The 26407-nt window shown below is 37.7% G+C and overlaps 6 protein-coding genes across 8 annotated transcripts; 4 read left to right on the top strand and 2 right to left on the bottom strand.

Moving 5' to 3' along the window:
• Positions 1–133: 133 nt before the first annotated feature.
• Positions 134–1726, top strand: LOC116173848 (15-hydroxyprostaglandin dehydrogenase [NAD(+)]-like). Its single transcript, XM_031491564.1, has 5 exons — positions 134–271; positions 318–444; positions 488–594; positions 642–973; positions 1113–1726. Exons 1-5 carry the CDS (start codon positions 176–178, stop codon positions 1267–1269), a joined length of 819 nt encoding a protein of 272 aa, XP_031347424.1. The 5' UTR covers positions 134–175; the 3' UTR covers positions 1270–1726.
• Positions 1727–10306: 8580 nt separating this feature from the next.
• On the top strand, positions 10307–12899 carry LOC116173847 (sodium-coupled monocarboxylate transporter 2-like). Its single transcript, XM_031491562.1, has 8 exons — positions 10307–10546; positions 10595–10872; positions 10917–11136; positions 11182–11322; positions 11375–11593; positions 11644–11914; positions 11963–12117; positions 12164–12899. Exons 1-8 carry the CDS (start codon positions 10380–10382, stop codon positions 12429–12431), a joined length of 1719 nt encoding a protein of 572 aa, XP_031347422.1. The 5' UTR covers positions 10307–10379; the 3' UTR covers positions 12432–12899.
• A 379-nt stretch (positions 12900–13278) lies between these two features.
• On the top strand, positions 13279–14547 carry LOC116173849 (15-hydroxyprostaglandin dehydrogenase [NAD(+)]-like). 2 transcript variants are annotated; one of them, XM_031491566.1, is made up of 6 exons: positions 13279–13365; positions 13421–13550; positions 13596–13722; positions 13769–13875; positions 13928–14265; positions 14313–14547. In XM_031491566.1, the coding sequence occupies exons 2-6, from the start codon at positions 13455–13457 to the stop codon at positions 14440–14442; spliced, it is 798 nt and encodes a 265-aa protein (XP_031347426.1). In that variant the 5' UTR covers positions 13279–13365; positions 13421–13454; the 3' UTR covers positions 14443–14547. The 2 variants fall into 2 exon arrangements, with proteins under 2 accessions (XP_031347426.1, XP_031347425.1); XM_031491565.1 differs by lacking the exon at positions 13279–13365 and having other exon boundaries at positions 13402–13550.
• Positions 14548–15370: 823 nt separating this feature from the next.
• Positions 15371–16470, top strand: LOC116174807 (15-hydroxyprostaglandin dehydrogenase [NAD(+)]-like). Its single transcript, XM_031492797.1, has 5 exons — positions 15371–15521; positions 15566–15692; positions 15739–15845; positions 15898–16229; positions 16278–16470. Exons 1-5 carry the CDS (start codon positions 15426–15428, stop codon positions 16405–16407), a joined length of 792 nt encoding a protein of 263 aa, XP_031348657.1. The 5' UTR covers positions 15371–15425; the 3' UTR covers positions 16408–16470.
• Positions 16447–17563, bottom strand: LOC116174806 (15-hydroxyprostaglandin dehydrogenase [NAD(+)]-like). Its single transcript, XM_031492796.1, has 5 exons — positions 17386–17563; positions 17213–17339; positions 17054–17160; positions 16678–17003; positions 16447–16626 (listed from the first exon to the last, which is right to left on the bottom strand). The coding sequence occupies exons 1-5, from the start codon at positions 17479–17481 to the stop codon at positions 16485–16487; spliced, it is 798 nt and encodes a 265-aa protein (XP_031348656.1). The 5' UTR covers positions 17482–17563; the 3' UTR covers positions 16447–16484.
• A 4298-nt stretch (positions 17564–21861) lies between these two features.
• Positions 21862–25479, bottom strand: LOC116174357 (sodium-coupled monocarboxylate transporter 2-like). 2 transcript variants are annotated; one of them, XM_031492271.1, is made up of 8 exons: positions 25307–25479; positions 24620–24893; positions 24226–24503; positions 23960–24182; positions 23772–23912; positions 23509–23727; positions 23189–23459; positions 21862–23139 (listed from the first exon to the last, which is right to left on the bottom strand). In XM_031492271.1, exons 2-8 carry the CDS (start codon positions 24799–24801, stop codon positions 22816–22818), a joined length of 1638 nt encoding a protein of 545 aa, XP_031348131.1. In that variant the 5' UTR covers positions 24802–24893; positions 25307–25479; the 3' UTR covers positions 21862–22815. The 2 variants fall into 2 exon arrangements, with proteins under 2 accessions (XP_031348131.1, XP_031348132.1); XM_031492272.1 differs by having other exon boundaries at positions 24620–24877.
• Positions 25480–26407: the final 928 nt, after the last annotated feature.

Below are 26407 nucleotides of genomic sequence, written 5' to 3'. Positions count from 1 at the left end.
ATAGTTATCACGAAAGAATCTGTCAAGAATTTACAACACCAATGCAGAGAATGCAAACAGAATCTAATAAAAGTTTCACAATTTTAGCGTTACAGCAGATAATAAGAGCGCTTATCATAACTCTCTGATTACAGCACGTTATAAACAAAAACAACACCAATTTAGTTGAACCAAAATGAATGCGATATATGGAAAAGTTGCTCTAATAAGTGGAGGTGCTGCAGGAATTGGTTTGCACTATGCCAAAGAGCTTCTACGTAATGGCCTGCGGGTGAGTATCTGTGTTTAGGAAACCTGGTGCAGTTGTGCTTCTTTAGGCTGTCACACTTGCTGATGTAAGCGAAGAAAGAGGGAAGCATGCTGTTGAAGAGTTGACCAAAGAGTTTGGAGGCAGTCGGTCTTTATTCGTGAAAACGGATGTTACCGACAAAGAGCAGTTTGCAGGCAAGTGTCTCAAGGCAAACTATTTTTTATAATGATTTTGCAGAGGCCTTCGAGAGGACAGTCGACACATTCAAGAACATTGACATGTTGGTTAACAATGCAGGAATCATGAATGATGCGGTGTGGGAAAGACAAATTGGTATCAATTTTGTAAGTTTCTACGTGATGCTGAACGTCTCTAACAATTCAGTCTTTAGGTAGGTACGATAATCGGCTGCATTTTGGCTTTACACCATTACCTTCCCAAGTATAAGACGGCAAATGAGGGAATAATAGTAAATGTTGCCTCCACGACAGGTTTAGAAGTATTTGGAGCAATTCCGGTTTATGTGGCGACTAAACATGCTGTTGTCGGACTGACCCAATCTTGGGGCACCGAGAGCCATTACAAGCGGACACAAGTGCGTTTTTTGGCTTTGTGTCCAGGACCAACAGACACTACGTTGGCGCTGGATGGGTTGGACAAAAATCTTGGACCAGCTTATCAAGATATTTTTAGAGAAAGCCAACCGTTTGTCACTCTTCAGGGGTGCGTAGATCTAGAACTAAAACGGATAGAAAAAACCTACGCGGTCGGTTAGTGTGGTCAAAATGAATCCAGCCGACCAAGTAGGTTTTTTACGTCCTTACCTCTCAGGATGCGAAAATAAATCACTAACTGTTTCCAGGCCTGAATACGTCGCCAAAGGACTACTTCACGCAATAGAGCATGGAGAAAATGGTTCAATTTGGGTTGTAGAGGATAGCGAAGTACCTTATGAAGTTGTTATTCCTTCAAGAGAGAAGCTAAAAATTATTAATTACCACGATTCAGAGCTTATGTAAACGTTTTGAAAGCATAGCCAAATTTTAGCTTTAATCAGAGTGTTCTTTCTTTAATGAATTTCTCAAATTAATGCTCTATACGAAATCCTTCAGCGAAATCAAAAGTTCTAGAGTGTAGTTTTTTTTAGAGCAGTTAATCCTTGTTTTCATGGGTTGATGGGTCTACAAAGCATTAAAATTCTAATTGTTCAGCGTATCTTACGTGTATTATACTAAACACGGCTCTGTTAATTACTTACACCCGGTAAATTTAAAGTAGTATATATTAAACGGATTCTGTTTCAGTACCATTAACTAACGTTTCATTTATTTTAACTGTTATAGTGCTTTTGCCATTCTCGCGCAGTTTACTAGTCAAAATGAATACAAACACTATGTATAACTATCATAATCCCTGTATACTTAAATTTAACCATGTATACATTTTTCGAAACTCCCTATACATTTACTTATTATCCAATGAATAAAGAATACCTTTATTCCTTGTTATTATCGAATTTACCACCACAACACTATTTCATGAACCAGTCACTAGATGCTAATTACAGAAAACTATATTACCGATTCTTGTAAAGCCAACAAATCCCCACTAGGTGTCGTCATAATGGTTAATTCAAACATTCAAATCCTTCGCACAAATTCAAACTTACCGCTACAAAAAGACCGACATCCGCAAATTAAAAAATTCAAACTTACCGTCACAAAATGGCGCACCCAATCACAACGCAAATTTTTACTTTTTACTACTGATAAGGATAAGGTTAAATTACGACAGAGTGGAAGTCAGATTAGGCGTTCCTGAAGAGGTCGACCCCGCCACATTCTATAAGAAAAATTTTTTTCGAGTCGATCAGAGACAATTTTCTTGCGGGCCTCAAAAAAAGGCCTTCCTTTTTTACCAAAAATCGACTACACCAAAATTTCTCGGGAAAACACTTTTTCTTATTAATTTTGGTGCGTAAAATCCAAAACAATTCGTACTTTTTCGATTAGACTTCTCAAACAAAAGTTATAGACTAGAAAGAAAATTCAAAGGGCTGTAATTTTTGAAATAGTAGCCCAATCTTGGAACTGTTTGAAATTATGGATTCTACAGGCAACATTCTATAAGAAAATTTTTTTTCCGGGTCGATCTGAGACAATTTTTATTTCGGGGTTCAAAAAAAGGCAGTGTATAACCTTCCTTTTTTACCAAAAATCGACTGCACCAAAATTTCTCGGGAAAACACTTTTTCTTATTAATTTTGGTGCGTAGAATCCAAAACAATTCGTACTTTTTCGATCAGACTTCTCAATCAAAAGTTATGGACTAGAAACCAATTTCGAAAGAAAATTCAAAGGGCTGTAACTTTTGAACTAGTAGCCCAATATTGGAACTGTTTGAAATTATGGATTCTACCGGCCACATTCTATAAGAAAATTTCTTTTCCAGGTCGATCTGAGACATTTTTTTTTTCGGGGCTCAAAAAAAGGCAGTGTAAAACCTTCCTTTTTTACCAAAAATCGACTGCAACAAAATTTTTCGGGAAAACACTTTTTCTTATTAATTTTGGTGCGTAGAATCTAAAACAATTCGTACTTTTTCGATCGGACTTCTCAATCAAAAGTTATGGACTAGAAACCAATTTCGAAAGAAAATTCAAAGGGCTGTAACTGTTGAACTAGTAGCCCAATCTTGGAACTGTTTGAAATTATGGATTCTATCGGCCACATTCTATAAGAAAATTTTTTTTCCGGGTAGATCTGAGACAATTTTTTTGTCGGGGCTCAAAAAAAGGCAGTGTATAACCTTCCTTTTTTACTAAAAATCGACTGCACCAAAATTTCTCGGGAAAACACTTTTTCTTATTAATTATGGTGCGTAGAATCCAAAACAATTCGTACTTTTTCGATCAGACTTCTCAATCAAAAGTTATGGACTAGAAACCAACTTCGAAAGAAAATTCAAAGGGCTGTAACTGTTGAACTAGTAGGCCAATCTTGGAACTGTTTGAAATTATGGATTCTACGGGCCACATTCTATAAGAAAATTTTTTTTCCGGGTCGATCTGAGACAATTTTTTTGTCGGGGCTCAAAAAAAGGCAGTGTATAACCTTCCTTTTTTTCCAAAAATCGACTGTACCAAAATTTCTCGGGAAAACACTTTTTCTTATTAATTTTGGTGCGTAGAATCCAAAACAATTCGTACTTTTTCGATCGGACTTCTCAAGCAAAAGGTATGAACTGGAAACCAATTTCGAAAGAAAATTCAAAGGGCTGTAACTTTTGATCTAGTAGCCCAATCTTGGAACTGTTTTGAAATTATGGATTCTACCCCCAGAAGTTTAATACGTGAACAAATTTGTATATTTTTTATGAATGATGGGCGAACCCAGGCAAAAGATTTTTTAAGGTCGTTTCTTACTAATTGTGAAAAAAGTTTATCGGTACCTACCATTGTACCGAAATACCCGTTTTCAACCTTGAAGTTTACCCGCCTTATAATGACCACCCTGTACCTAGTGCAGGTTGTATTCCCAAAGTGTTTGATTCGAGCTAACAGCCGAGAGGAAAAAATCCGAAGCCGTCTTCAAGTAGTCGTTTGGATCCGTCCCCGTTTTTTTTTGAGGATAGGGCATGGGGAACATATGCAAAGATTAATCGTATTTACTTGCAGTTCCAGTAATTAATTATTGTATTAGTTGAACAAATTCCATTAACAATGGATGTTAGTTGGAGTAAGTATTGAATATTTTTTGGACGCGCCCAATTAAGGCTGGGATTGCCTGAAAAGAGAAGTACCCATAGTAAAGGACAAAGTTTTTTTCGTTAGAATGTGCTGGTACCTAATAATGAATAGCGTAACTACAGCAGTTTTCTATACAAATATTTAAATCATTATACTCTCTTTAAGTGGGCCCCAAACAACACAGAGGGAGCTTTAAAAAAAATGCAATTTGATTTGCATAACCACACGACAAGAAAATACAAAACACAAACGCAAGGTCGTTCACGGCTCCTTACAGACTGCTAGGTTAACAAAATTATAATTAGCGCTCTACCACACATAACTTGAGGAGAATAATGAACCGCTTGTAACGTAACGTATGAAGTAAAAATCGCGTAATTATTGGCATGGGGGACTTTCAAAATTAAGATCGTAAAATTGGTTCACAAGTGGCGACAGGGGCTTTTTGTTTGGAAGGGCCTTCAGTAAAACTCTTGATTCCGACATTTTAAAGAAAACACTTTGGAAATTCAATTCTTTTTCATTGTTACCATTGAATAAAGAGGTTTTTATTCAATGTCATTACGAAGTGTGTTATACTTATAAAACGATCCTAGTGCCTATTCAAATAACAGGTAACGAAGACTTTGTAACTAACGAAGTGTTATTACAGTAGAGACGCGTTTTGACTTTTAGGACTTGGAAAAAGTTCAACCATATTTTCGTTTTTTTTGTATTTTTCTCTGAAACGGTAGGGAAATTTCGAATTAGAACAAGCAAAAGCTTTTATGGAGAATGTATTTTTGTCAAAAAGTATAGTAAAAGTTTTTCTTCTTGTAAAGGTCAATCCGGGGACATACGGTATATCTACCGATTTTTTTTTAATTTTTTAGCCGTTTATACCTAAATATACATTTGTTCCCCATGTCTTACATTCGAGGGATGGTCTTTTGTAAATTAGTAATATACAGGCTGATTCAAATTCGAGGGCCACCATGGCAGTGCCGTATTTATATAAGGGGCAAACGTGGGCAATTGCCCACAGCGGCAAAATTGTAAGGGCGGCAAATTTGGAGAAAAACATAAAAATTAAAATGCGTTCAAATTTTTTAGGTAAACGGTGAATCGGTAAATGAAATGAAGCAAAAATAAAATCTGTTAGTACATTCATTGCATTGCAAATATAGCCAATGAATGCCTTACTTTTCCCACCTTGTAATAATGGTGATATAGTGATATGTCAAGGGCGGCAAAAAATGTTTGCCCACAGCGGCAGAAACCCTAAATCCGGCACTGCACCATGGGCATCTCGGGAACTGTAAGAGATAGGTAGGTGGTAAATTTGGCAAAGTTGTGTATTTTGATGCTTAACAAAAACAGTTTTGAAACTGAAAATTCTGACTACTTTCGGAGATATCCGGAAAAAACGAGATTTTGAAAATCGTTTTTGTTTTTTACTGAAGTTAATAGTTGTTTACAAAGATATTTAATAATAAATGACACATTATTATGGCCACTTTTTTCCCTCTACAAGATGCTACTTTTAAATTTGAAGTTTGACGTTTCGTCTCCGGTTAACTATCATCAACTTTGTTTCTTATGGAAGTAATTTTTACTTTTTGTGTCATTTGATAGAGAATTTTTTTCTGATTTCAAAAATGTACACATCAATTTTTTTAATGCTTGTAAAATATCTTTTTTGCCTTTGTCTTAAGTAACGTACGTAAGTAGTTTCTTGTGTTTTTACAAATTAATGTTATTTCTTATTAAAAATAGATGATGTTACCATCAAGGGTAACTTTGTCAAATGTAAACTACCTCTACCTATCTCTTACAGTTCCCGAGATCCCCATGGTGGCCTTTGAATTTGAATCACCCTGTATAGGTCAATTATTACACATTACACTAAACTGACTAAACTAATACTAATATCATTGAATAATAAATCAGATTTATTATTCAATGCTAATATGTAATAGGTACTATCATTGAATAAAGAGCTTTATTCAATGGAACTATTGAAGTTCAAAAAATTTAATTTGCAACAAGGTATGGATTATAAATTACGGTATTTTAATCTGCAATCAGCAAAGATAAAGAATAGGGAAGACGGTCAAACAAATCGCATTACAAATAAACACCCACACAAGGTCGCATCTTGCCAGACATCAACAACAATATACAACAGCCCTTTGTTCTAAAAATTAGGTATAATTTTGATATTTGTTGTAAAGGAATGTTACCTATCCCCATTTCTATTATTTATTTCATAAAACGATAGGTAGAGGAGGTACCTTTTACAATGAATAGGAAGGAGAAACCAAATAAATTTCGAAGCAAGTAGTTGACAAAATAATAAACCAGTGAACGATCTTTTTCTTGCTGTCAGCAAATTCTATTACACGCACGCTCGTTCAACCTTGAAAGAGAATCGCTAAATGATTTAGCATAGGCAACTTACATAGCCTGCTAGTTTTTTTTGCTCTTAAATTTTTGGTCTTTTATTATCCCCATTACACAGTACTAGTACTAGCCTAGTTAAAAAGTAAGAACAACTCCATCGCAAGATAAAAGCGCTTACCTATTTCATATCTTTATCGTATTTTTTACTGACTTCCTAAAACTCTTGGTGGCACCCTCTGTGAGAAAGAAGCTACACTGTTGACCGCGATATTAGTCACAGCTGCGTAGTTTATTTCCATTTCTCCAGTTTACATGCCCATTTTTCAGAACTTCATTCACCACTTTTTTTATGAAAACTTTTGAGCTTCACATGAATTGCCAAAATATAGATAAGTATTCACGCTACCGATCCCATACACCCGTATTGCTTAAATTGCTCCCTAATTTTTGCAATTAATTCCTAAACTATGAACTCTTTTGACGCATGTTTTCTGGATTTTTTAAACATATATTAGTGGACAAAATATCAGTTTATATTGTATGGAAACTATGCTCTGTACATCTATCTACCTAATGCATATTTTTCCGATCATATACACCCCTTGCTTATGGAATGGTGAATGAAGTTCAGAGGCAATGCACGCCCCATTGAATTACATGTGCATCACTAGTTGCCTATACTCTCTAAATCCAAACCTTAAAGTAAGCCTAATTATCAGTACTTAACAAAATGAGTTGCAGTGCACCTTATCTGATTTATTTAAAACTTATGCCGCGAGATGCGCTCTTAAAATAGCTACCATTTGGAGTTGGTTGCATATTTTTCCGGTGATCCGAAATCCTCAATTAATTAAACACGATTTAATTTGGATTGCTTTTGTTTTCAATACCAATACTTATTTCCACAATTTGCAAACTTCTATATAAAGAAAACACTCGATTTTAGGGAGATCTTTTGCTTTTCGACATCGTTGAAAGTTTGTAACGTAGCAATTTTAATTGTGCCTTCGTAACGATTCATTTTGCGTTTGGAAGAAATTTGTCTTCTTTTTAAAGTCATTAAGTTGTCGTAACGTTGCAATCAAAAGGTAACCGTTGATTTTAAAGGGGGGGGATTTTGTTACGCTTTCCTGCTTTCATTTCTCCGTAGAAACTTCTAATTAATTTGTGTTTTAATTGCTTTCCTTCCGCTAGGGAAATTGCCGGTTGGGACATAATTTTGTTTTAAAGTTACTGAGGAGCCGCCGCTATCTAGTCGTTGCTGAACTCGTGGATAAAGTAGGCATGAAAATGAAGGTTTCATGACGATTTTGGGTAAAAGAGTAGACCAATTTTTCTTCTGTAACATTTTGTCATATCTCTAAGTCTCCAACAGTAGCCGAGATATCCGCTGTGACAGCTAATATCAAACAGACTACCTATATCAAATTTTTGGCCTTTGATATTCATTTAGAAGTAGACATAGGGATTTCCTATGTCTAGTTTTAAATGACAAAAACTCTTCTGAAAGACGCCTAATTTTAGGCAACCAAAATAAGTTCTTAAAACAAATGAAGATTTGCTGGTATATTAATTAATTCGAATATTATTGCTTTCACTTCCGTATTTTTATTTTCGGTCGTGTGGGATTCATTCCGCTGAAGAAAAAGTTGATATCGTCAATTGGTATAGTGGCGGTAATAGTTTAAGCAGCGTAAGAGACTTATTTTCTGTGCTGATTACTTTAAAATAGTGGTTGTTCAAATGCGATCCACATAAGAAACCGTTAACAACCCTCAATTTTAACGGAGGATATGAAACTGAATGTTTTAATTTTTGTGAAACCAGAATCCAATAAGAAACTTAAGGGAAATAGCGGCCGAATTTAATATTTCTTCATCATGACCTAAAAGCACACTATTTACTGTCGTTTTTTATTAAAATCTAGAATGACAATGCAAAATGCGTGTGCATGTTATTTCGGTTGAATTAAACTGACAGATATTTCATTTTATTTTGTTTTAATATTTCTCAATATGGTTTTCGTGGCTTACTATTCAAATTGATTTATTTAGCAAGTTCGTAAGACAGCCTAGAACTACGCTTCTGTTTCATTCAGTTCAAGACGCCTCTCTCGGACTTTTCACTGATGTGACTTTTATTCATGACTCTTAAATGAACCCAATATAAACCATAAAACATTACACGGCGATCCTGCCATCACAGGATTACCACCGACCATTGACAACAATTCGAATCTACCCTCTTTAAAGTTCTCGGCATGTGCTCTGGTGACTTGCGTGACGCATCATAGCGATCTTCCATCTTTATTTTGCAAAAAATTGACTATAATAGGTGGATTGAAGTAAAAAAAATTTTTCTACAAAAAACCTTAATACATTTTTGCTCTAAAGTAATTTGGGGAGCCAATAATCGCATGTTATGAATTTTACATTGAAATCCCTATTACGCAAGTCACCATCCTGTATAAACTATGAAATAAATCATATTTTCCGTACTAATTGTGCTACCGTGGCACACTCGATATCGATAATTTTTTTACACGCCGCAATTTTTATTTGGTATTTAATTATGAACAATTTGCATGTCTATTTATGTGAATTACTCATTAAATACTGTTAATTACTGTTGTATCGCGAAAATTATTCGCAGCTCAGGGATGATCATAGATCGGTAGGCACATTTATTTTTATTGCGAGTACAGTTCAATACACAAGTAATGTACAGTGATCATTAATAGTCACAAAGTTTGCGTTTCTCTTGAGTTATTTGCTGAGCAACCACAACACGTGACAGATTGGAACTAACGGGCCTTTTAGGTTTAGGCCATTTCTGGTTTTGTATAATTGTTTATAACTTTGACTAGTTTTCTGAGAATCTGTTCAATAGTTATGTTCTTAAACTCACAAACAGTGTATCTCATCACATCACTCATCTGTATTTATCTTCTTTTAGACAGTTAATGAGCTTTCAATTTCATTTTCATTCAACAATTACTTCCCTAGTCCAACTCAATAAAAAAGTCAATAGAAATTTATGTCTCAGAAAACCATTTAACCTAATAAATCGACTAATTGTAGTCATGAATCCTACACAAGATTCTGATTAGCTTTTACGATATGTGAGGAATTGCTTATTTAAGGAAAAACTAAAATCCGTTAAATTATTCAGAACTGACTTCACATATTGTAACAAGTATCCCGGCGCCATCAAGTCGATAAAAGATTAATCACCGACGATAACGAAAAGCGCATGCGTCTTTCCTTGATATATTACAGACCTCTTCGAGAACGTTCCGTCATTTTTTCTAGAAACGTTCGCACGTAAATTGAAGCGTGGTTAATATCAGTTCCAACATCAATGCCGCAGTGATTATTAGTGAAGTTCGTGCTCGTATTTGATTAGTAATTGAGTACAAGTGCGTGATAAATAATAAATACCTGTTACGAATCAACCTATTTAAGGACAGCTATAAATTCGTTAATAATTAATTGTAAATAAATAATTGACATTACATGACTCTCGGAGAATCCTTAGCACCTAATCTATTTTTTTTAAGTTATTTATTTGCCTTTATTTTTGAGTGGGCGGCGTTTTAGCCAAGGCTACTCACTATACATTTACAAATATCCATGCCCGAACCCTGATTCGAACCAGGGACCCTTAGCACTAGGGAATTGTTGGACGTAAAGCAATTCAGCAAAGAGATCTGCAATCAACTTCTAAAGATTGTTGTACGACTTCAATGTATCCAAACTAAGGCCACGCCTATAATTAAATGGGTGATAACTCAGAGACTTCCTAATTTGCAATTACATGTCAACAATATTTATGTGTCCTTGTATTCGGCAGATAATTAAAAATTTAACTGGCTATTAGGTACCTTTCAAGTGCCGTATCCGAGGTTTTTTACACGTGAACATTCTCATGCATTTCTGTTATAAAGGCGAAGTTAACTAGTGGCTGCTTAGTTACTCACAGGTTTTTAACTTCGTAACAATGGGATTTGGATTAGTAGATCATATTATATTGCATGGATCGATTGCTGTCTCTTTGGGTATCGGGATATACTTTGGGTTTTGGAAAAAGTCCCGTACCGCCGATGAGTATCTGTTGGGCAATCGAAAGATGAATGTGATACCTGTAGCTATGTCGATAATTGCGAGGTGAATAAAAGTGATCATTTCCTTTATTTCATTTTGGCTCTGTTTCAGTTGCGTTACGGGTGTCACCTTTCTAGGAACTAGTGCCGATGTTTACGCGTATGGAGCAAATATGCTATGGTCTGGTATATCTTGCATATTGGCAAATGTTATTGGAGGTTTCTTGTTTGTCCCAGTGTTAATAAGGTGTAGAGCTGCAAATGTTTTTGAATATTTCGAGTTAAGATTTGACAAAAAAGTTAAGATAGTGGCCTCCTGCGCGTATACATTGTACGCTTTACTTTACAGCGCAATTTTGGCTTACGTTCCAGCCATAGCGCTCGCTCAGGGTATGTTTTTTGCAAAACCTATGCCAATTATATTCGATTTTTAGCAACCGATATCCATCCCCAAATTGTTACTTCTATTGTGTGCACTATGTGCGTCTTTTACACGACTGTTGGGGGATTCAGAGCGGTAATATGGACGGATGTGTTTCAATTGATTGGTATAACCATATGTGTCGTTTTTATACTCGTGCTGGGAATAAAGTCGGTAGGCAGCATAGGTGGGATTATAGAAATGGCGGTCGATGGCCAACGATTGGATTTTAAGTACCATTTCGTATCCAGAAACTGAAATTTAATCTGTGCCCTAAGTTACAGCCTCGATCCAACGATAAGAGATGGATTTTGGCAGGTGGTACTAGGCGGTATGGTTCTTTGGATGTTCGCCGCAGCATTCCATCCCGGAACCATCCAAAGATATTTATCAGTCTCCGAGTTTAAAAATGTCGTAAGGCAGGTTAATGAAAACACATGTTGATATTCTTCATAAGTCACCTATTTTTAGGGTAATGGCTCTCCAGTGTTTCGGAATGGTGGCAGTAAACGCCTTCTGCGCTTTTATTGGCGTTATATTATATGCAAGGTATAGGAACTGTGATCCAGTAATGGCGGGTGACGTGCGACGATACGATCAAATTCTTCCTTTTTTTATCATGGAAATCGGCAAAAAAGTTCCAGGATTGTCGGGTATTTTTATTGCCGGTATTTTTAGTGCAACTTTAAGGTTGGGTCCCATCGTAGTTGATCAATTTCATTTCGATAGTTATTTTGTAGTACACTATCTTCATCATTCAATACGTTATCTGCTACCATTTATGGGGACTTAATAGCACCGTGTATATCACGAGAAGCACTAAAGGGCAAAGAATGTTGGATCTTAAGGCTGATAGTTGTAATAACGGGTGGTCTTTGCACATGTTTAACTTTTCTGGTTGAATACATGGGAGGAATATTGCCGTTTGTGACGGCCTTTGTTGGCTTGGTGTATGGAGTACTGACCGGATTGTTCATCCTTGGCCTTACCTTTCGGAGGGCAAATGCAAAGGTAAGTGCGTACTGTAAAACTCACTTGCAAAGTAGAGGTATGTCGCAGGGTGCCTTTTATGGAAGTGTTACAAGCTTTATCTTCATTGGTACCATAGCTGCTATAGGCCAATGGTATTCTATTCAAGGTGCTGGTGTTGATTTCAGAAAACCAATGTCAGTGGCAGATTGCCCGGTTCCTGTCAACATCACAATAGTGCCCACGTATGTTCCAAAGATGATTTTAATATTACATTGATACAATGTTTAGGACACACGCGGAGTATACACACTCCAAACCATTTGTACTATTTCGAATTTCCTTCTGGTACAACTCTGTTTTGTGTACGCTAATGGTCATCATTGTTGGCATGTTGGTTAGCTGTTTAACTAAAACCGAAAGCGTAGATCCTACCCTTCTGAGTCACATTGGCCGTAAAGGCGTCAGTAAAGGAAAACTATCGACTATAAAAACGTACGCGGTTGGAATGAAGGACGAGAGTGGACATACCTACAACTTCCAGCGGAATGTTTGTTAAACAATTACGACTGACTGTTTTTTAAGGATACTGGGGTATACTGATCAGATGCTACCCCTTTTATATATCCTTGCAGCAAGAATACAACAGATAAGTTATATACAAAAAAAACTCCACCACCAAGAAAGTGACGATCAACATCCGTCTCAAATCAGGCGTCTTTCAGAAGCATTTTGTCATTTAAAAGTAGACATAGGAAATCTCTCTGTCTACTTCTAAATAAATAGCCCTGTATTACCTACTACACAATTCCATCCTCAATGTTTAGAAAAATCATTTGGCATGTCTCCCGCTTTATTTCTAGAAATAATCATATATGTATTTACTGTTCCGCAAATTAGTTCAAATGATTTATGTAATACTTATTTAAAAAAATTCAATAATGTATGTTCATCTTGTGACATAGACCATTCAACCTTTAAATGTATATTGCAATCGTTATCTCACTAATGTTCATAAATCACTATTTATCTTCACCTATAATATTATATATTGTTATCATATGTATCTGTTTATATGTATTGAAAATAACTTGTTTTTGTAGTTGTCCTGTAATTGGTTTCTGTAAACTGTTGGGAAATATTATTATTATAAACAGTTATCAAAAATGTTAAGAGTTCAGATCCTTTACCTCTTAAGAATATTGGGCCTTTGGGTTTTAAAAGGTCATTCTCAGTGTCTATGGACTCATAAGTACCTCTAGAAGGTCCTCTTAAAAGATTTGAACCATTCATAATGTCCCTTGTGAGCTATTGATTTAGCATCCGGAAAGGTTTTGAAGACTATTTAAAGTTGATTCTTAACGTGTCTGTATAGTTAATGAATACCCTCCAAGCTTTGGTCTTTTGTACACCAGACATGAAACATTTTGAGTTTGATTAATTTTGATCTTAATTGTCAAAAGATACCAGCCAGATAACCTTTATATTAATAGGTACAGTGGGTCATTCAATTAATCGTTTACAATTGTCAGGGTTTTGAACTTATAGTTGTGTTTATCCGTCGCCGTCGTCTCAAAGAGCTATGTTCGAAATTACGGGGAAAATCGCTTTGGTAACCGGTGGAGTCTCGGGAATAGGATTAGCAATATCCCAAGAACTGTTGAGGAATGGATTAAAGGTAACATCGGTGGAGGAAGGATTAATTTAGCAATCGTTCTTCTAGGCGATCGTCTTGGTGGACGTAAACGAGGTTTTGGGGCAGAAGGTATTGGGAGAAATGAAGGAGGAGTTTGGCAGTGATAAGGTACTGTTCTTGAAAGCCGATGTTAGAGAAAAGGAGAGCCTTGAAGGTAAGTGTGCAGATTGTACGTTTTATTTCATCGTTTCTAATTGCAGAAGCGTTCAATTTTGCTGTTCAAAGTTTCCAGCACTTAGATATCGTTATCAATGCGGCGGGTATACTAACAGAGAGGAAAATTGAAAACACAATCGCCACTAATTTGGTTAGTAGGATATCTGGTGTTTGAAATGGACTTAGAATGTGTGAATTTGTAGAATGGAACTATTTATGGAACCCTCTTAGCCTTTGAAGGGTACTTGCCAAAGTACAAAAAAGGAACCGAGGGTGTAATTTTGAACATTGCATCAACGACTGGTTTGGAGCCCTTCGATTGCGCACCCATTTATTCCTGCACTAAATGGGGGGTCGTCGGCTTTACTCGTTGCCTTGGCACTGAAAGACAGTATAAGAGAAATAACATAAAAGTTCTTGCACTATGTCCTGGATTTACTAATACTCCTTCACTCCCTGTTGTGAAGGACAAGGATGACTTTATCAACTTCAATTACCAAACATTCTTTGAATCTACAACGAAGTCTGTAATTTTGCAACCGTAAGATCATTTCACCACACTGGTTATGGTAAAAGTTGAACTTTTAGGGCAAGTCACGTAGCAAAGGCGGCCATGTGGGCTATTTCTCAAGGTGAAAGTGGATCAATGTGGGTGGTTACAGATAATGAGCCAGTTTATGAAGCTAAATTTGAAGACCGAAAATTATTTCCAGTTTGATACCATTGTAACATAATTTAAATATATTATAGCAACGTGTATTGACAGACAGATCGACATATGTACGAGTGTTTTTTATGTACCTACAGAATATTTATAATTTTACGGGTTGTTTTCTTTTGCCTAACTTGATTACTCTTGTTTTTTCATTGCATTTATGATGCCTCTTGTATTCCTTTTTATTAATTGGTTTAATTGCATTTGATTCGATATCTGATTTTTATTGTATAATTTAAGATGTTTGCTTTGTGTTTCCTTTCGCCATTTTGTAGGCGAAAATTGGTTCGAGTACCCATTCATTTGGTTATGATTATTTGGACTACAAGCAAGAAGTGTGCTTTCTCGCTCAATCTGCCCTAATCTCTTTTTGACTATTTTAAACACTTCGCTTTTTATTTGAAGGTTCTGTCTCTTTTTGGTAGTGGTGAGGCGTGAAGATTAGCGATTTTTGTGTTTAAGTCTTTAATGGTTCAAACTATTCCTTTAAAACCTCGAAGAATTGTCTAGTGAAGTATTGTGTGCATAAAAAGGTGCAATAAGGTTTCTAGGAAAGCCTTTGCAATTCTCTAAATGCTTGATTATTGGATTTCTTAATGATTCTATGATAGTTACGTAGGGTTTTGGTATTTTTTAGATCTCAAGAGTTGTAGAGCTTGATACTTTCTTGAGACTCGTAAGGAACTTTGTAGGATTCTATAAAACTACGAGATAGGTACTTTTTTAAGACTCGAAATCTTGAGGGAAACCTTGTAGTAGGACATCAGAAAACTCTTGACGATTCTTAACGTGTCTGAACGTTCTCCATGTCTTGAAGTTACGAAATATAATCTTTGGTCTTTAGTATACTATACAAATGAAATATTTTGAGTTTCCTATCTATTATTATCCTCATTACCAAGAGGCACCAGCCAGATAACCTTTAATCGTTATCATTCTTGATTGTTAGGGTTAGTATTAATAATCCGTTGCCGTGTCAAAGAAGTATGTTCGAAATTAGGGGGAAAATAGCTTTGGTAACCGGTGGCGTCTCGGGAATAGGATTAGCAATATCCCAAGAACTATTGAGGAATGGATTAAAGGTATAACCGGTGGAGAAGCTTTCATCTCGCAATGGATGTTCTAGGCGATAATTTTGGTGGACGTAAACGAGATTTTGGGGCAGAAGGTAACGGGAGAAATGAAGGAGGAGTTTGGCAGTGACAAGGTACTGTTTTTGAAAGCCGATGTTAGAAAAAAGGACAGCCTTGACGGTAAGTGTGCAGGTTGTACATTTTATTTCATTGTTTCCAAATGCAGAAGCGTTCAATTTTGTTGTTCGAACTTTCGAGAACTTAGATATCGTTATCAATGCGGCGGGTATACTAAAAGAGGCGAAAATCGAAGACACAATCGACACTAATTTGGTTAGTAGGATATCTGGCGTTTAAAGTGGACTTAACATGTATGAATTTGTAGAATGGAACTATTTATGGAACTCTCTTAGCTTTTGAAGAGTACTTGCCGAAGTACAAAAAAGGTACCGAGGGTGTAATTTTGAACATTGCATCAACGGCCGGTTTGGAGCCGTTGGATTGCGCACCCGTTTATTCCTGCACTAAATGGGCGGTCGTCGGTTTTACTCGTTGCCTTGGCACTGAAAGACACTATAAGAGAAATAACATTAAAGTTCTTGCACTATGTCCTGGATTTACTAATACTACTATACTCACTTTGGGCGAGGACAAATTTCTAAACTCCAATTATCAAAAATTTTTTGAATCTACAATTACGTCTGTAATTTTGCAACCGTAAGACCATTTTACCAGTACTGGTTTTTGTAAAAATTGAGCTTTTAGGACAAGTCACGTAGCAAAGGCGGCCATGTTGGCTATTTCCCAAGGTGTAAGTGGATCGACGTGGGTGGTTAAAGATAATGAGCCAGTTTATGAAGCAAAATTTGAAGACAGAAAACTATTTCCAGTATGAAAACATAAAATATTTAAATATATAGCAAACATATAGACATACGAGGAATTTAGTAGCAATTTATTCTCCCCCATGGTTTACAACACTAGATTTTTCTTCTCTTTGCGAGTGAAACTAATTTCTATTTCGTACGCTGGTTTATTGTCCTCTGCTATCCATACGGAACCATTTTCTCCTTCTTGGATAATCTGAACAGCCGCTTTTCCTAGTACCTCTGGGCTGTAATCAATTTAATTTTTAGTTGAGGAGAGAAAACATAAAGATGCGAACCTCTGAGGAATGGGTCTCGGGTTGAAATCGTGATTTTTCTGGATCTCTACATAACTTGGACTGATTAGAGTGGAGGATATACCAGTACTAACGGAAGCGGGACAAAGGGCCATTACTCTTATATTTTTCTGCTTGTAATGCACTGACCGTCCCAAGCAACGCGTGAGGGTTATAACACCTCCTTTGGTCGCTGCGTAAACAGGAGCACTCGCATGACAATGCAAAGCGGAGTATGAGGAGATATTTAATATGACCCCTTCTTCTCCACTTCTGTACGATGGTAGATAATCTTCAAAGGCAAAGATGGTACCATTCGTGGTACCGATCTGAAAAGAAGCTCTGAGCCATTTGGTATGCGTACCAGACATCCACTTACAAGATTTACTCCAATTTCCTTCTCCCAGTCCAAATCATTAAGTATTCCCGCATTATTAACGACAATATCCAACTGTTTGAAAATATCAACCGCTTTCCTAAACGCCTCTAAAAGTACCACGATATTACCTATGTCAAATGCACAGAAAAGTCGACGTACCTCCGAATTCTTGTCGACTGCTAACGTCCACCCTCAGAAATCTGGCCTTTCCATCGCCGAACTCGTTTCGAATTTGTTGTAACGCTTCCTGCCCCAACGCTTCATTTACGTCCAAAATCGCGACGCCCTGCGGCGAGTTTGTGAAAAAATTGCGCAACCAAAAGTGAAATTACCTTAACACCGTTGTGCAAGAGTTCCCGGACGATAGCCAGCCCGATTCCATGAGCGCCACCCGTTACCAAAGCCACTTTTTCGGCCACATTAAACATCTTTCATAACTTAAGTAGAGATACTGAACGTGCTAGATCCCTTTAGAGAAGATAAGATGTGATGTCGACTGTTGCGATAATAAGCCCCAAAGGTCAGCAGTCCTAACAGTAACTCTAAGTGTAAAGTTTACCATATCAAAAACTAATCGGCAAATTAGATAACAGTTGACTTTCTTTTCAACAAGGATATACTTTTTAAATTCTTTCTCGAAATTGCGCATTGAAGTTAGAACGTTTGGGACTTTTCAGGGCAGAGTAATTCTGTGTCATCGAAATTTACCGGTTGATCCACTGCAAGGGACGTTGTTTCATTTCTATGCAGCTTTGTTTCTTAATGGGCTTCGGAAATTTGTCTGTACGCCTACTTTTTTCTCTATAATGCTTCTTTCACGCTTACTTTACGCTTTCGGTTTTCATGAACATTTTTTGCGCCTTCTTTTACACTTCTGCCCTGGTGCGGGTCATTGTAATTAACATAAGAGCGAGAACAGCGTCTGTAGTAACCTAACGTTAAATGACAAAAACCTTATAATAGCGCGGAGTCGAATATTTATATTATTCATCGTATTAAGAGAAAGCGCTTATTGGATATTTTTTGTGGCACTATTACTCGTTTCTTGACTTATTGTCTACCTAAACAAGAGCCTGCGGTTTTGGCTATGGCCATACTTCTTTGAAGTGGTTTCTCGTTCTGATGTGCTGCGGTTGCTCTATTGTTCGTTGCGATTGAATCAGCTTTTACTACGGTGACATCTATAAATATGAGTGTAAATAGTGGGAAAGGGGCATTCGTTAATCAGCGTTACACAGTGTCGAAGGTTCGCCAAGTTAAACTGCCCACTAAGCGGAATAAAGAAATTAAACCCAGAGCGATGAACCATCTCCTTTAAGCCACCTTCCAGACGAGGAAGATTTTCGCAGGAAGAAAGCCGGAAAGCTGAGAATTTCCACAACGGAGCGGAGGGCACTTGACGTGGAGGTTGGACGGCGCGGCGACGGGCACTGGACTGCGTCAGATTGGCAGTGGTGGAAAAAGAGCCGCGGCCATCAGTCTCAGCAGTCGCCTCGGGTAGGTAAGGTTTTGGCTGTTTCGACGCTGCTTATATTTCCGGCGGATGGTTCGCCGTGGTGTTTATTTATTTATTTATTTATTATCCCTCTCTTAGTTTTGGGTCCTCAACAGGCATGCGCCCAATTACAGAGTGACCCGCATAATGCTATTTAGAGGTGCCTCTGCAGAAGGTCTTAAGTTGGTCTATACTACTCCAGTATTTACCTTACGAATTAGGAAAACTGCACGAAAACCTAATTCGGAGTAGCCGGTAGAATGCTCGGAACTGGTCTAAGGTAATTTACATCTCCGCCACAGATGAAAAATTCACCTCAACCCAGGTTCGAACACCCGACCTCCGGATTTATAACCCAACGCTCTTACCACTGAGCCATAAAGTCGGCCGGTTTGATTGCGCGAGCCGAGCTGACCAGTGGCAGGTGGCCCCCCCTTCTCCGAAGAGCCTCCAGAAGGAACTGCTGGTGCTGGTAGAGGTGGTGAAGGAGGTGTGGGTCGCGGGTTGTAAATGTGGACCCTAGTGAGCGCGTCGTTGTCCCTCCGGATTCAGTAGGCGTTGGTTCCAGCCAGGTGGGGTCCCGTCCATTTGGAGTGGAAGTTCCCGGCTTTCTGGTTCCGGTTCTTCTTCATTAGCCGCGCCCTTACTTGGTACTGGGTGATCGCGGGGCCGTAGTTGGGGGTTACGATGTACCTGCCGCATGGTTTCCTTGCCCGTGGGTGGAGGTTCTTGGGATCTCATTCGCCACTCTCCCGATCTGGTCAGAGCCTTCCTAGGGGTAACGACCGCGCCCGCGTTCTTTCTAGTCCGGCGGTTGAAGAGGACGAGAGGTACTACGCGCGTGGGGGTGCCAAATAAGGTGACGTAGGTGAATTGCGTCCATCGACACGGACTCACGGACAGGAGAGCGTGGGTTGCGTTCCGCACGTACAGAACGTTCGCGTGACAATCTCTGGGGACAATGAGCAGGCGGCCCTAGAGACTGTGCTTGTAGAGGTATCTCTTGTGGACGGTGAACTCCCGCAGGAACTTCCTTTCGTTGGTCGTCCTTCTTTTGGAGAATGACGATCGGGGACGAGTAGCTGTAGGTGATCGGTTCAATAATGCGGTCGGCCAGAATGGTTTCGACCTCCTGGACAATATTCGCCTTCTTGACTGGTGAATAGGTGTAGAGCTTTTTCCAAAAAAGAAACTGGATACAGCGGAGCGCTTTTTAAAATAAATCCATGACAATCTCGGGATTAAGGCAGGATATAATCGATCATGTCGCGTCTTTTCAAAAGACTTTGTCAAAATTGCGCAAAATAGATATGGGGCGGTAGTTTTTCACATAATATGGATCTCCCTTTTTGAAAATTCTAAAATTGGTGCGTAATATTGAATTAAAAAATTATCTTCAGCGCATTTTTGTGTGGCAGATCAGTATTCTATTAGCCACTTTTGATTCAACCATGAATAAAAGATCTTGTCGAAGGATACCACATTCCCTTTGACGGTACCTAGTTCCGACGTCCCGTTCACCCGCAATTCGCGTTTGAAGATTTTTCTCCACCATCAGTTAGATCTTGTCGGAGGCTACCACATTTGCTTTTTCGGTGCATACTTATACCACATTTTGGTGGATCTCGCTAAAAACCTTCCACAAGATAGTACTTAATTTTTGGGGGGCACTTCTCATTGCTCGAGCTTCTTTTGACGACACGAGAAAGAGAGACAGCCATTCGAGATTTACGAAACGTTAAAACGCGTGACAGAATTCGCAACGGAAGGTAAAAGGTGCCCGAAGTTGACTACCTCTCGAAGACGCGCGCGCGCGCCTTGCAAAAGGTCGTTAATTTCGCCCCTAGGCCAAAAAACAAAATTCCGCCACGCAGGAGTTGTGCGCGTTTACAACATCTTTCCGACGACACCAATTTGAAAGGAATCGGACCAAAACTGTAGATAGGAAAAAACTGAAAAACCTTCACGTTAGTATACTACGCTCGAGGACGACGCCCAGATGTCGCCAACCCCACATCATGTAGCCATGTCCCCAAGGTTTACAAATTACACGGCCTTGTAGATACACGTACACCCGTTGCCTTTCTACAAGAGTTCTTCTACGCGCCCACATTTGCTGCCAGCCAGCCGACCAGCCAGCCAGCCAGCCAGCCAGCCAGCCAGCCAAAGTGAGATTAAAAGCTACTTTTTACAAATAAATTTGCAAAAATGCGCTAAAAAGGCCAGTGGTTTGGGAGTTCTCTAACATTTCAAGTTGTTTTTCAATTTCATTCAGGGAAAACTGCTTCACAGTAACACATGTTGAGTTAACAATGGCTCTTGAAGAATATTGCAAATCATTTGACAATTGAAACAGGGGTATCAAGAGGGGTGTCCTGGAATTCTTGATGTAACTTTCTTCGCTTGCGCATATTGCCAAAAGTATGGGATGTAAAGATAAGATCTGTACGTAAAATACACTTGGGACTTGTTGAGCGTACGAGGTCTCATAACAAGAGTTCTTAAAGGCTGTTTTTACCCTTTAAGCAGCTTCGCTTCCAAGCGGATATTCTGTATTATTCCGTTTCATGCAGTGAAATGAGATTTTTAATTTTAAGTTTACTTTAGAGTAATTGACAAGTTGATCTCTCCACATTTACATCAGGAGGAATATAAATGAGCAAAGAGGACAAGTTAAGGATTAATTTACATCCAACGATGTCAATTAATGGTGAGTCAGAAAACCATGTTCAGTTAATTGCCACAGAACTAACTAACTAACTTCATCAAATTTACGGTCACTAATACAACCTTTTCTTTCACTAACACTAATCGTCTTATGCCTATATGATATACATACAGTGGGCATTTCTAAGTAGATGGTAAAAATGGCAATTGTACCTTTCATTTTATGTTCTATATTACTATAGGGGTATTTACGAACCCTTACATGAATTCGTAAGTAATTACCATTCTACAAAAAACGAAAACGAAGTGATGTGATGTCGTGAATACTCTTAACATAATCTTAGAGTTTCGCACGCATTTGTTATACAGTGTGTTCACTTAAAAACTTCCCAACACGGATTTACCGAAAACTATGAAAAAACTCCGAGACACATCAAAAGATTTTTTAACCTTTTAACTTTTTAACCAAAAACTACTTCACTCTCTTTCGCCCTCTGGCCCCCAGGGTCATGCCCTTAAACATTTTAAATGACAAGTGGTATTGAGTAATATCTTGTTTGAAAGGTCTTTCGAAGTCCTTTATTTTGAAATTTTTATTTATTGAATAATAATAATAATAATAATAATAATTGATTTTAATCCGTGCGATTAGTTAACCAGGCTAGACCTGAGTTCTCACAAGATACACCTACCATAATAATAATAATAATAATATATGACTTTAATAGACAATTTCTATACAGAGCCTGTCTAAATGGCGGAGTTCAGACAGAGATATCATCCGTGTCTGCTCTTCCACTCAACCTTTAATTTATTTTATGTTAGTGTATTTAACTAGACAGGTCATGATACATACAAAAAGTGAAACAAAAAATGGAGTAGTACATTTAAAACTCAAGAATTTGACAATTAAGATGTGGTTTACAAAGTAAGCTGTTAATTGTTTTTAACACGGAAATATTTTACATATTTATTATGTTTTTAGGATGTTTTTAGGAGGAGTCGACGAACACTAACTTTGAATTTATCTGGTACATAACATTTTACATCTGCTGGCAAAGTATTATATACATGAGCAATCGCGTACGAATATGACCTCTGAAATATTCCTTTTTTATGCTGCGGAATGGTTATGTGGTCTTTACGGCGAATGTTAATGTTATGTACATCTGTGCGAAAAGTTATTTTGTTATAAAGATAAGGGGGTGACTTAAACGTTACGATTTTGTGAAAAAGAACGGACCTATTTGTTCAGATAGAAAAATAAAACAAACGAAAATGTCACTTATTTGTTGCGATGGGAAAAAAAGAGTCTAATTTTCTGTCAGTTACCTTTGTGACAATCTTGGGATAGATTTATTTTGTCAGATCCAAAATGGTTTACACACTTGCCGAAAGAGTGGAAATTATTCTAATTTTTTCGGAAACGAATTTAAAAAAATCAAACGTCAAAATAAAGGACTTCGAAAGACCTTTTAAAGAAGCTATTGCTCAATACTCCTTCGTCTCGGCGTTTTTTATCAGTGGTGAGAAGTTTTCAAATGAACACTCTGCTCTGTATAACAATTGCACATAACCGATTAAGAATTTTGTATCTAATTTAACGTAAAAATCTGTGTAGTATAGGACTAACTAAATTTTTGTCGACAACCTCTCCGCGTTTTCTCGTCAGTAAGCTTACTATAGTACCCACAACAAGTGTTATAAAGATTCCAATTGAGACAATGTACCAGAAACACACACGAAATATAACAAAAATGTCTTCGCGGTTCTTTGTTACGGTCGTGTTATACGAAAAGTCACAACCCTCAACCGATAATGGTTTAGCCGCTTCCATCGGCATCCCTGAGAACATGTAGTATAATCTGCCGAATCCCAAGCAAGACACAACAAGGAGCGTGGTAACAGCACCACACAATGCACCCTAAAAACAGCGTTTATAATACTCCGTTGGCATGACACGTAGGTACTACCTTTGCGTTGGCGACCGGTACCAAGACTCCTAAGGATAGTAGACCTAAAAGGCAACCATAGATAATTCCCTGAACAGTAGTTACCAAGGGAACAATTTCATTGAATACTTTGACTACCAAAATTAGAGCAGTAGATACCATGCCGAAGCACAGGACAATTATTTTCAGTATTAAGCCTTCTCGAGTCTTCTGGGTCTCTATTGCCAAAAATCTCTTGAGGAAGTCTTCATAAATGATGCCGGCGGCGGTATTCAGCGTCGCTGAGTAGGTGCTAAAGAGGTAATAAGTAATGTTTCCATTAACTGGTTGGCGATTCTGACCTCAAAGCTGCGCAAAACACACCGGCAACGAAAATGCCTGGAAGACCAGGAGCCTGCTTGGAAATATCTAGCACAAAGTACGCCAAAAGTTGATCGTCGCGCTCTACTTGATGTGTGGTCAACGGGTCGCATTTTGAATATTTAGTGTACATTATATTCCCGTTGAAAACCGTTAGGAGCATAAGACCCGCTACCCCAATTCCGTACAGTATAGCGCACCTATAATGAAAACGTCAGGTACTTAAAGCTCTACCTTTACTAACAATCGTGCTTTTGCTAGGGTGGGTACCGATCGGCATTTTTGGAATTCTCCTTGATTGGCCAACACGTAAGCGCCCCACTGAATGGCACCGCCGAATAGCATTGACCAAAAGGTGTCCCTAGCGAATGTATCGTTTCTAAAACTAATATTCAGGATGTTATACTGTGCAATACGCAGGATTTATATTACTTAAAGATGTCCAAACGCTCTCCGGCTAAGGCAGTCTCCCATACCTTCTGGATACCACCCACCGAGACTGTACCAACGATGACAATAGTTACGCTTGCCACCACAGTACCGATAAATTGAAAAGTATCCGTCCAGATTACAGCTTTGATACCACCAATTGTTGTATAAAAAATGCAAAGCAAACAAATGATGGGGGCAACAATGATAACGTCAATTCCAGTTGCTAAACGGAACTCATTAGCACCAAATCTCGCATGGACACCTACCTTGATTGAAAGCGAGACACGGTATGTAAACAACGATGGGCCCGTACATGACCATCAGTAGTGTATACAGTACGGACGCCAAAATGCGGCTGGCCGAGCTGAACCTCTTTTCCAGGTATTCATACAAGCTGGTCACTTCGGCCTTCATATACACGGGAAGAAAGACATAGGCGTATATGAAACCATTAATTGGTATGGCTATGCATAGCCACAATGTTATCGAACCATACTTGTAAACGTCAGCCGGGTATGCCATTACAGTAACCCCCGATAAAGTGCTAAAAATTATTTTGGGTGCAATTGGACAGTTAATTGTTCGAAGCCTGTCTTTCCACAACACATGGGGAAGGTTTCGAACCATTAATATCACCTGATGTAACAAGTTGACTGATACCTTGTGATTAACGAAATTGTGACTGGAATAACACCCATGGATTTCCCTCCGAGAAGGTACTCCTCCTTATTGTCTTGCTTCTTCCAAAATCCGAAATACGTCCCGATAGCGAGGCTAATAATCAGCATTACGGAGAAGGCGACATAATCGTACCACTCAAAGTAGACAACCTCTCCGTACATTACGAATGGATTTATTTTACTTTGGCTAATCCGTTAACGCGTCGCCGGAGCTTTGAAAAGCGAGCAATAAACGCCGCTATCGGTTTTTACGTCTAATTAGTGAAACGAATTGTTTTATAATGTACAAGTAATTTTAATTGTTTCTTTGCTAATCTGCCCCCTCCACATTGATCACATTTGAACCATAAACCATTGGTGCGGCAAACGCGCCAAAATTCAGGTTTAATTCAAGGATGTCAAATTCAAAACGATTGTTTGCCTTTGAGGTAATCAAGTTAATTATATTCTGTAATTGGTAGCGAGCAGAATAACAATATAATGGCGATTTTTATTATTATTTTTATACGCTTGGGTTTTATGTGGTTACGTCAAAATTTCCATTATGTAATTCAGAAACATGCAAATATTTAGAATTATGAAAAGTACCTTTACAAGGACGCATACCTGCGTCTATTTTACATTAAATCTAAAACAAAATTTATTTTTAAATACAAACATTACTTACTGAACACATCTCTTGATATATTACGGGTGGTCCATCGACGTTGGTACAAAATTATTAAATTATTAACGTATCACGTACCTATTCCACCAGGGTACAAGTTCTGCATACACAGATAGGTTGACGTTGAATGACCGATGTTACTTCAACAATCGTGTGGCAAGGACTGTGAAAAAAATTGCTATGCACGCAAAATTAGTACTGCATTTGCAGTAGTGAGTGCAGAGCTGGGCAGAATACTTTCAAAAAGTATTTGAATACTAAATAGTAAATACTTTACATAAATCATAGGTATTGGAATACTAAATAAAGTCCAGCACAAGCGAATACTGGATACAGATACATTGAAAAGTATTCAAATACTTAAAAAAATAAGTATTCAAATACTTTAGAATGTATTCGAATACTTTCAAAAGTATTCGAATACTTTAAAAGGTATTCGAATACTTTGAAAAGTATTCGAATACAGTAAAAAGTATTTAAATACTTGTCACTCAAATACATTAAAAATTTAAAATAGTATACTAGATAAAAGTCTTAATACTACTTCAAAAATCAAGTTATACTTTGTATGGGGTTAGCTTTTTTTATATTTCTATTGTTATATACAAATTTAAGGGGAGTAAAAGCGGAATATTATTATTATTATATTATTATATAGGAGGTACCTACCAGGACCTTTCTTATACCAGTTATATCCTTAAGAATACGTGTACCAGTTTTCAAAGCGTCTTGCACATGATACGTACGCCTTTCTGAAATTAATCCTAGCGATTTTGGAACAGATCCATTTTTGACCATCCGTTTGTCCGTGAGCATGATAACTTGTTTAGAAACGTGCGATCGCTTTGAAAATTGGCACATATGGTTTTAAGGATATAAGAAAGGTCCCTATTGTTTTTAAGTTACGTAGACTATCGAGTTCTGTATTCAGATGTATCGGATTTTTATATTTGATTTTGTGACAATGGAAACTTTCCCTAAACATTTCTAAATTGTTCTCAAACATTTGAATAACTTAAAAGTACTGCCTTTTTTTGAGGCCGGAAAAAAAATTGTCTGAGATCGAGATCGATCGAGAGTCCATAATTTCAAACAGTTTGA

This window comes from Photinus pyralis, unplaced genomic scaffold, assembly GCF_008802855.1.
Source record: "Photinus pyralis isolate 1611_PpyrPB1 unplaced genomic scaffold, Ppyr1.3 Ppyr1.4_LG6, whole genome shotgun sequence".
Classification (NCBI taxonomy): Eukaryota; Metazoa; Arthropoda; class Insecta; order Coleoptera; family Lampyridae; genus Photinus; species Photinus pyralis.
The sequence above is the reverse complement of the archived record's forward strand: the minus strand, read 5'-3'. Positions and strand labels throughout refer to the sequence as shown.

Coding starts and splice junctions, on each gene's coding strand:
- LOC116173848 (XM_031491564.1), top strand. CDS start 176: ATGAATGCGATATATGGAAAAGTTGCTCTAATAAGTGGAGGTGCTGCA. Junction 445..487: donor CGACAAAGAGCAGTTTGCAG/GCAAGTGTCTCA, acceptor ATGATTTTGCAG/AGGCCTTCGAGAGGACAGTC. Junction 595..641: donor GACAAATTGGTATCAATTTT/GTAAGTTTCTAC, acceptor TTCAGTCTTTAG/GTAGGTACGATAATCGGCTG.
- LOC116173847 (XM_031491562.1), top strand. CDS start 10,380: ATGGGATTTGGATTAGTAGATCATATTATATTGCATGGATCGATTGCT. Junction 11,323..11,374: donor GAGTTTAAAAATGTCGTAAG/GCAGGTTAATGA, acceptor ACCTATTTTTAG/GGTAATGGCTCTCCAGTGTT. Junction 12,118..12,163: donor AACATCACAATAGTGCCCAC/GTATGTTCCAAA, acceptor TACAATGTTTAG/GACACACGCGGAGTATACAC.
- LOC116173849 (XM_031491566.1), top strand. CDS start 13,455: ATGTTCGAAATTACGGGGAAAATCGCTTTGGTAACCGGTGGAGTCTCG. Junction 13,551..13,595: donor TGTTGAGGAATGGATTAAAG/GTAACATCGGTG, acceptor TCGTTCTTCTAG/GCGATCGTCTTGGTGGACGT. Junction 14,266..14,312: donor AAGTCTGTAATTTTGCAACC/GTAAGATCATTT, acceptor TTGAACTTTTAG/GGCAAGTCACGTAGCAAAGG.
- LOC116174807 (XM_031492797.1), top strand. CDS start 15,426: ATGTTCGAAATTAGGGGGAAAATAGCTTTGGTAACCGGTGGCGTCTCG. Junction 15,522..15,565: donor TATTGAGGAATGGATTAAAG/GTATAACCGGTG, acceptor TGGATGTTCTAG/GCGATAATTTTGGTGGACGT. Junction 15,846..15,897: donor ACACAATCGACACTAATTTG/GTTAGTAGGATA, acceptor ATGAATTTGTAG/AATGGAACTATTTATGGAAC.
- LOC116174806 (XM_031492796.1), bottom strand. CDS start 17,481: ATGTTTAATGTGGCCGAAAAAGTGGCTTTGGTAACGGGTGGCGCTCAT. Junction 17,340..17,385: donor TCTTGCACAACGGTGTTAAG/GTAATTTCACTT, acceptor AACTCGCCGCAG/GGCGTCGCGATTTTGGACGT. Junction 16,627..16,677: donor CCGAGACCCATTCCTCAGAG/GTTCGCATCTTT, acceptor AATTGATTACAG/CCCAGAGGTACTAGGAAAAG.
- LOC116174357 (XM_031492271.1), bottom strand. CDS start 24,801: ATGTACGGAGAGGTTGTCTACTTTGAGTGGTACGATTATGTCGCCTTC. Junction 23,913..23,959: donor GAGCGTTTGGACATCTTTAA/GTAATATAAATC, acceptor CCTGAATATTAG/TTTTAGAAACGATACATTCG. Junction 23,460..23,508: donor GTGTTTTGCGCAGCTTTGAG/GTCAGAATCGCC, acceptor TTACCTCTTTAG/CACCTACTCAGCGACGCTGA.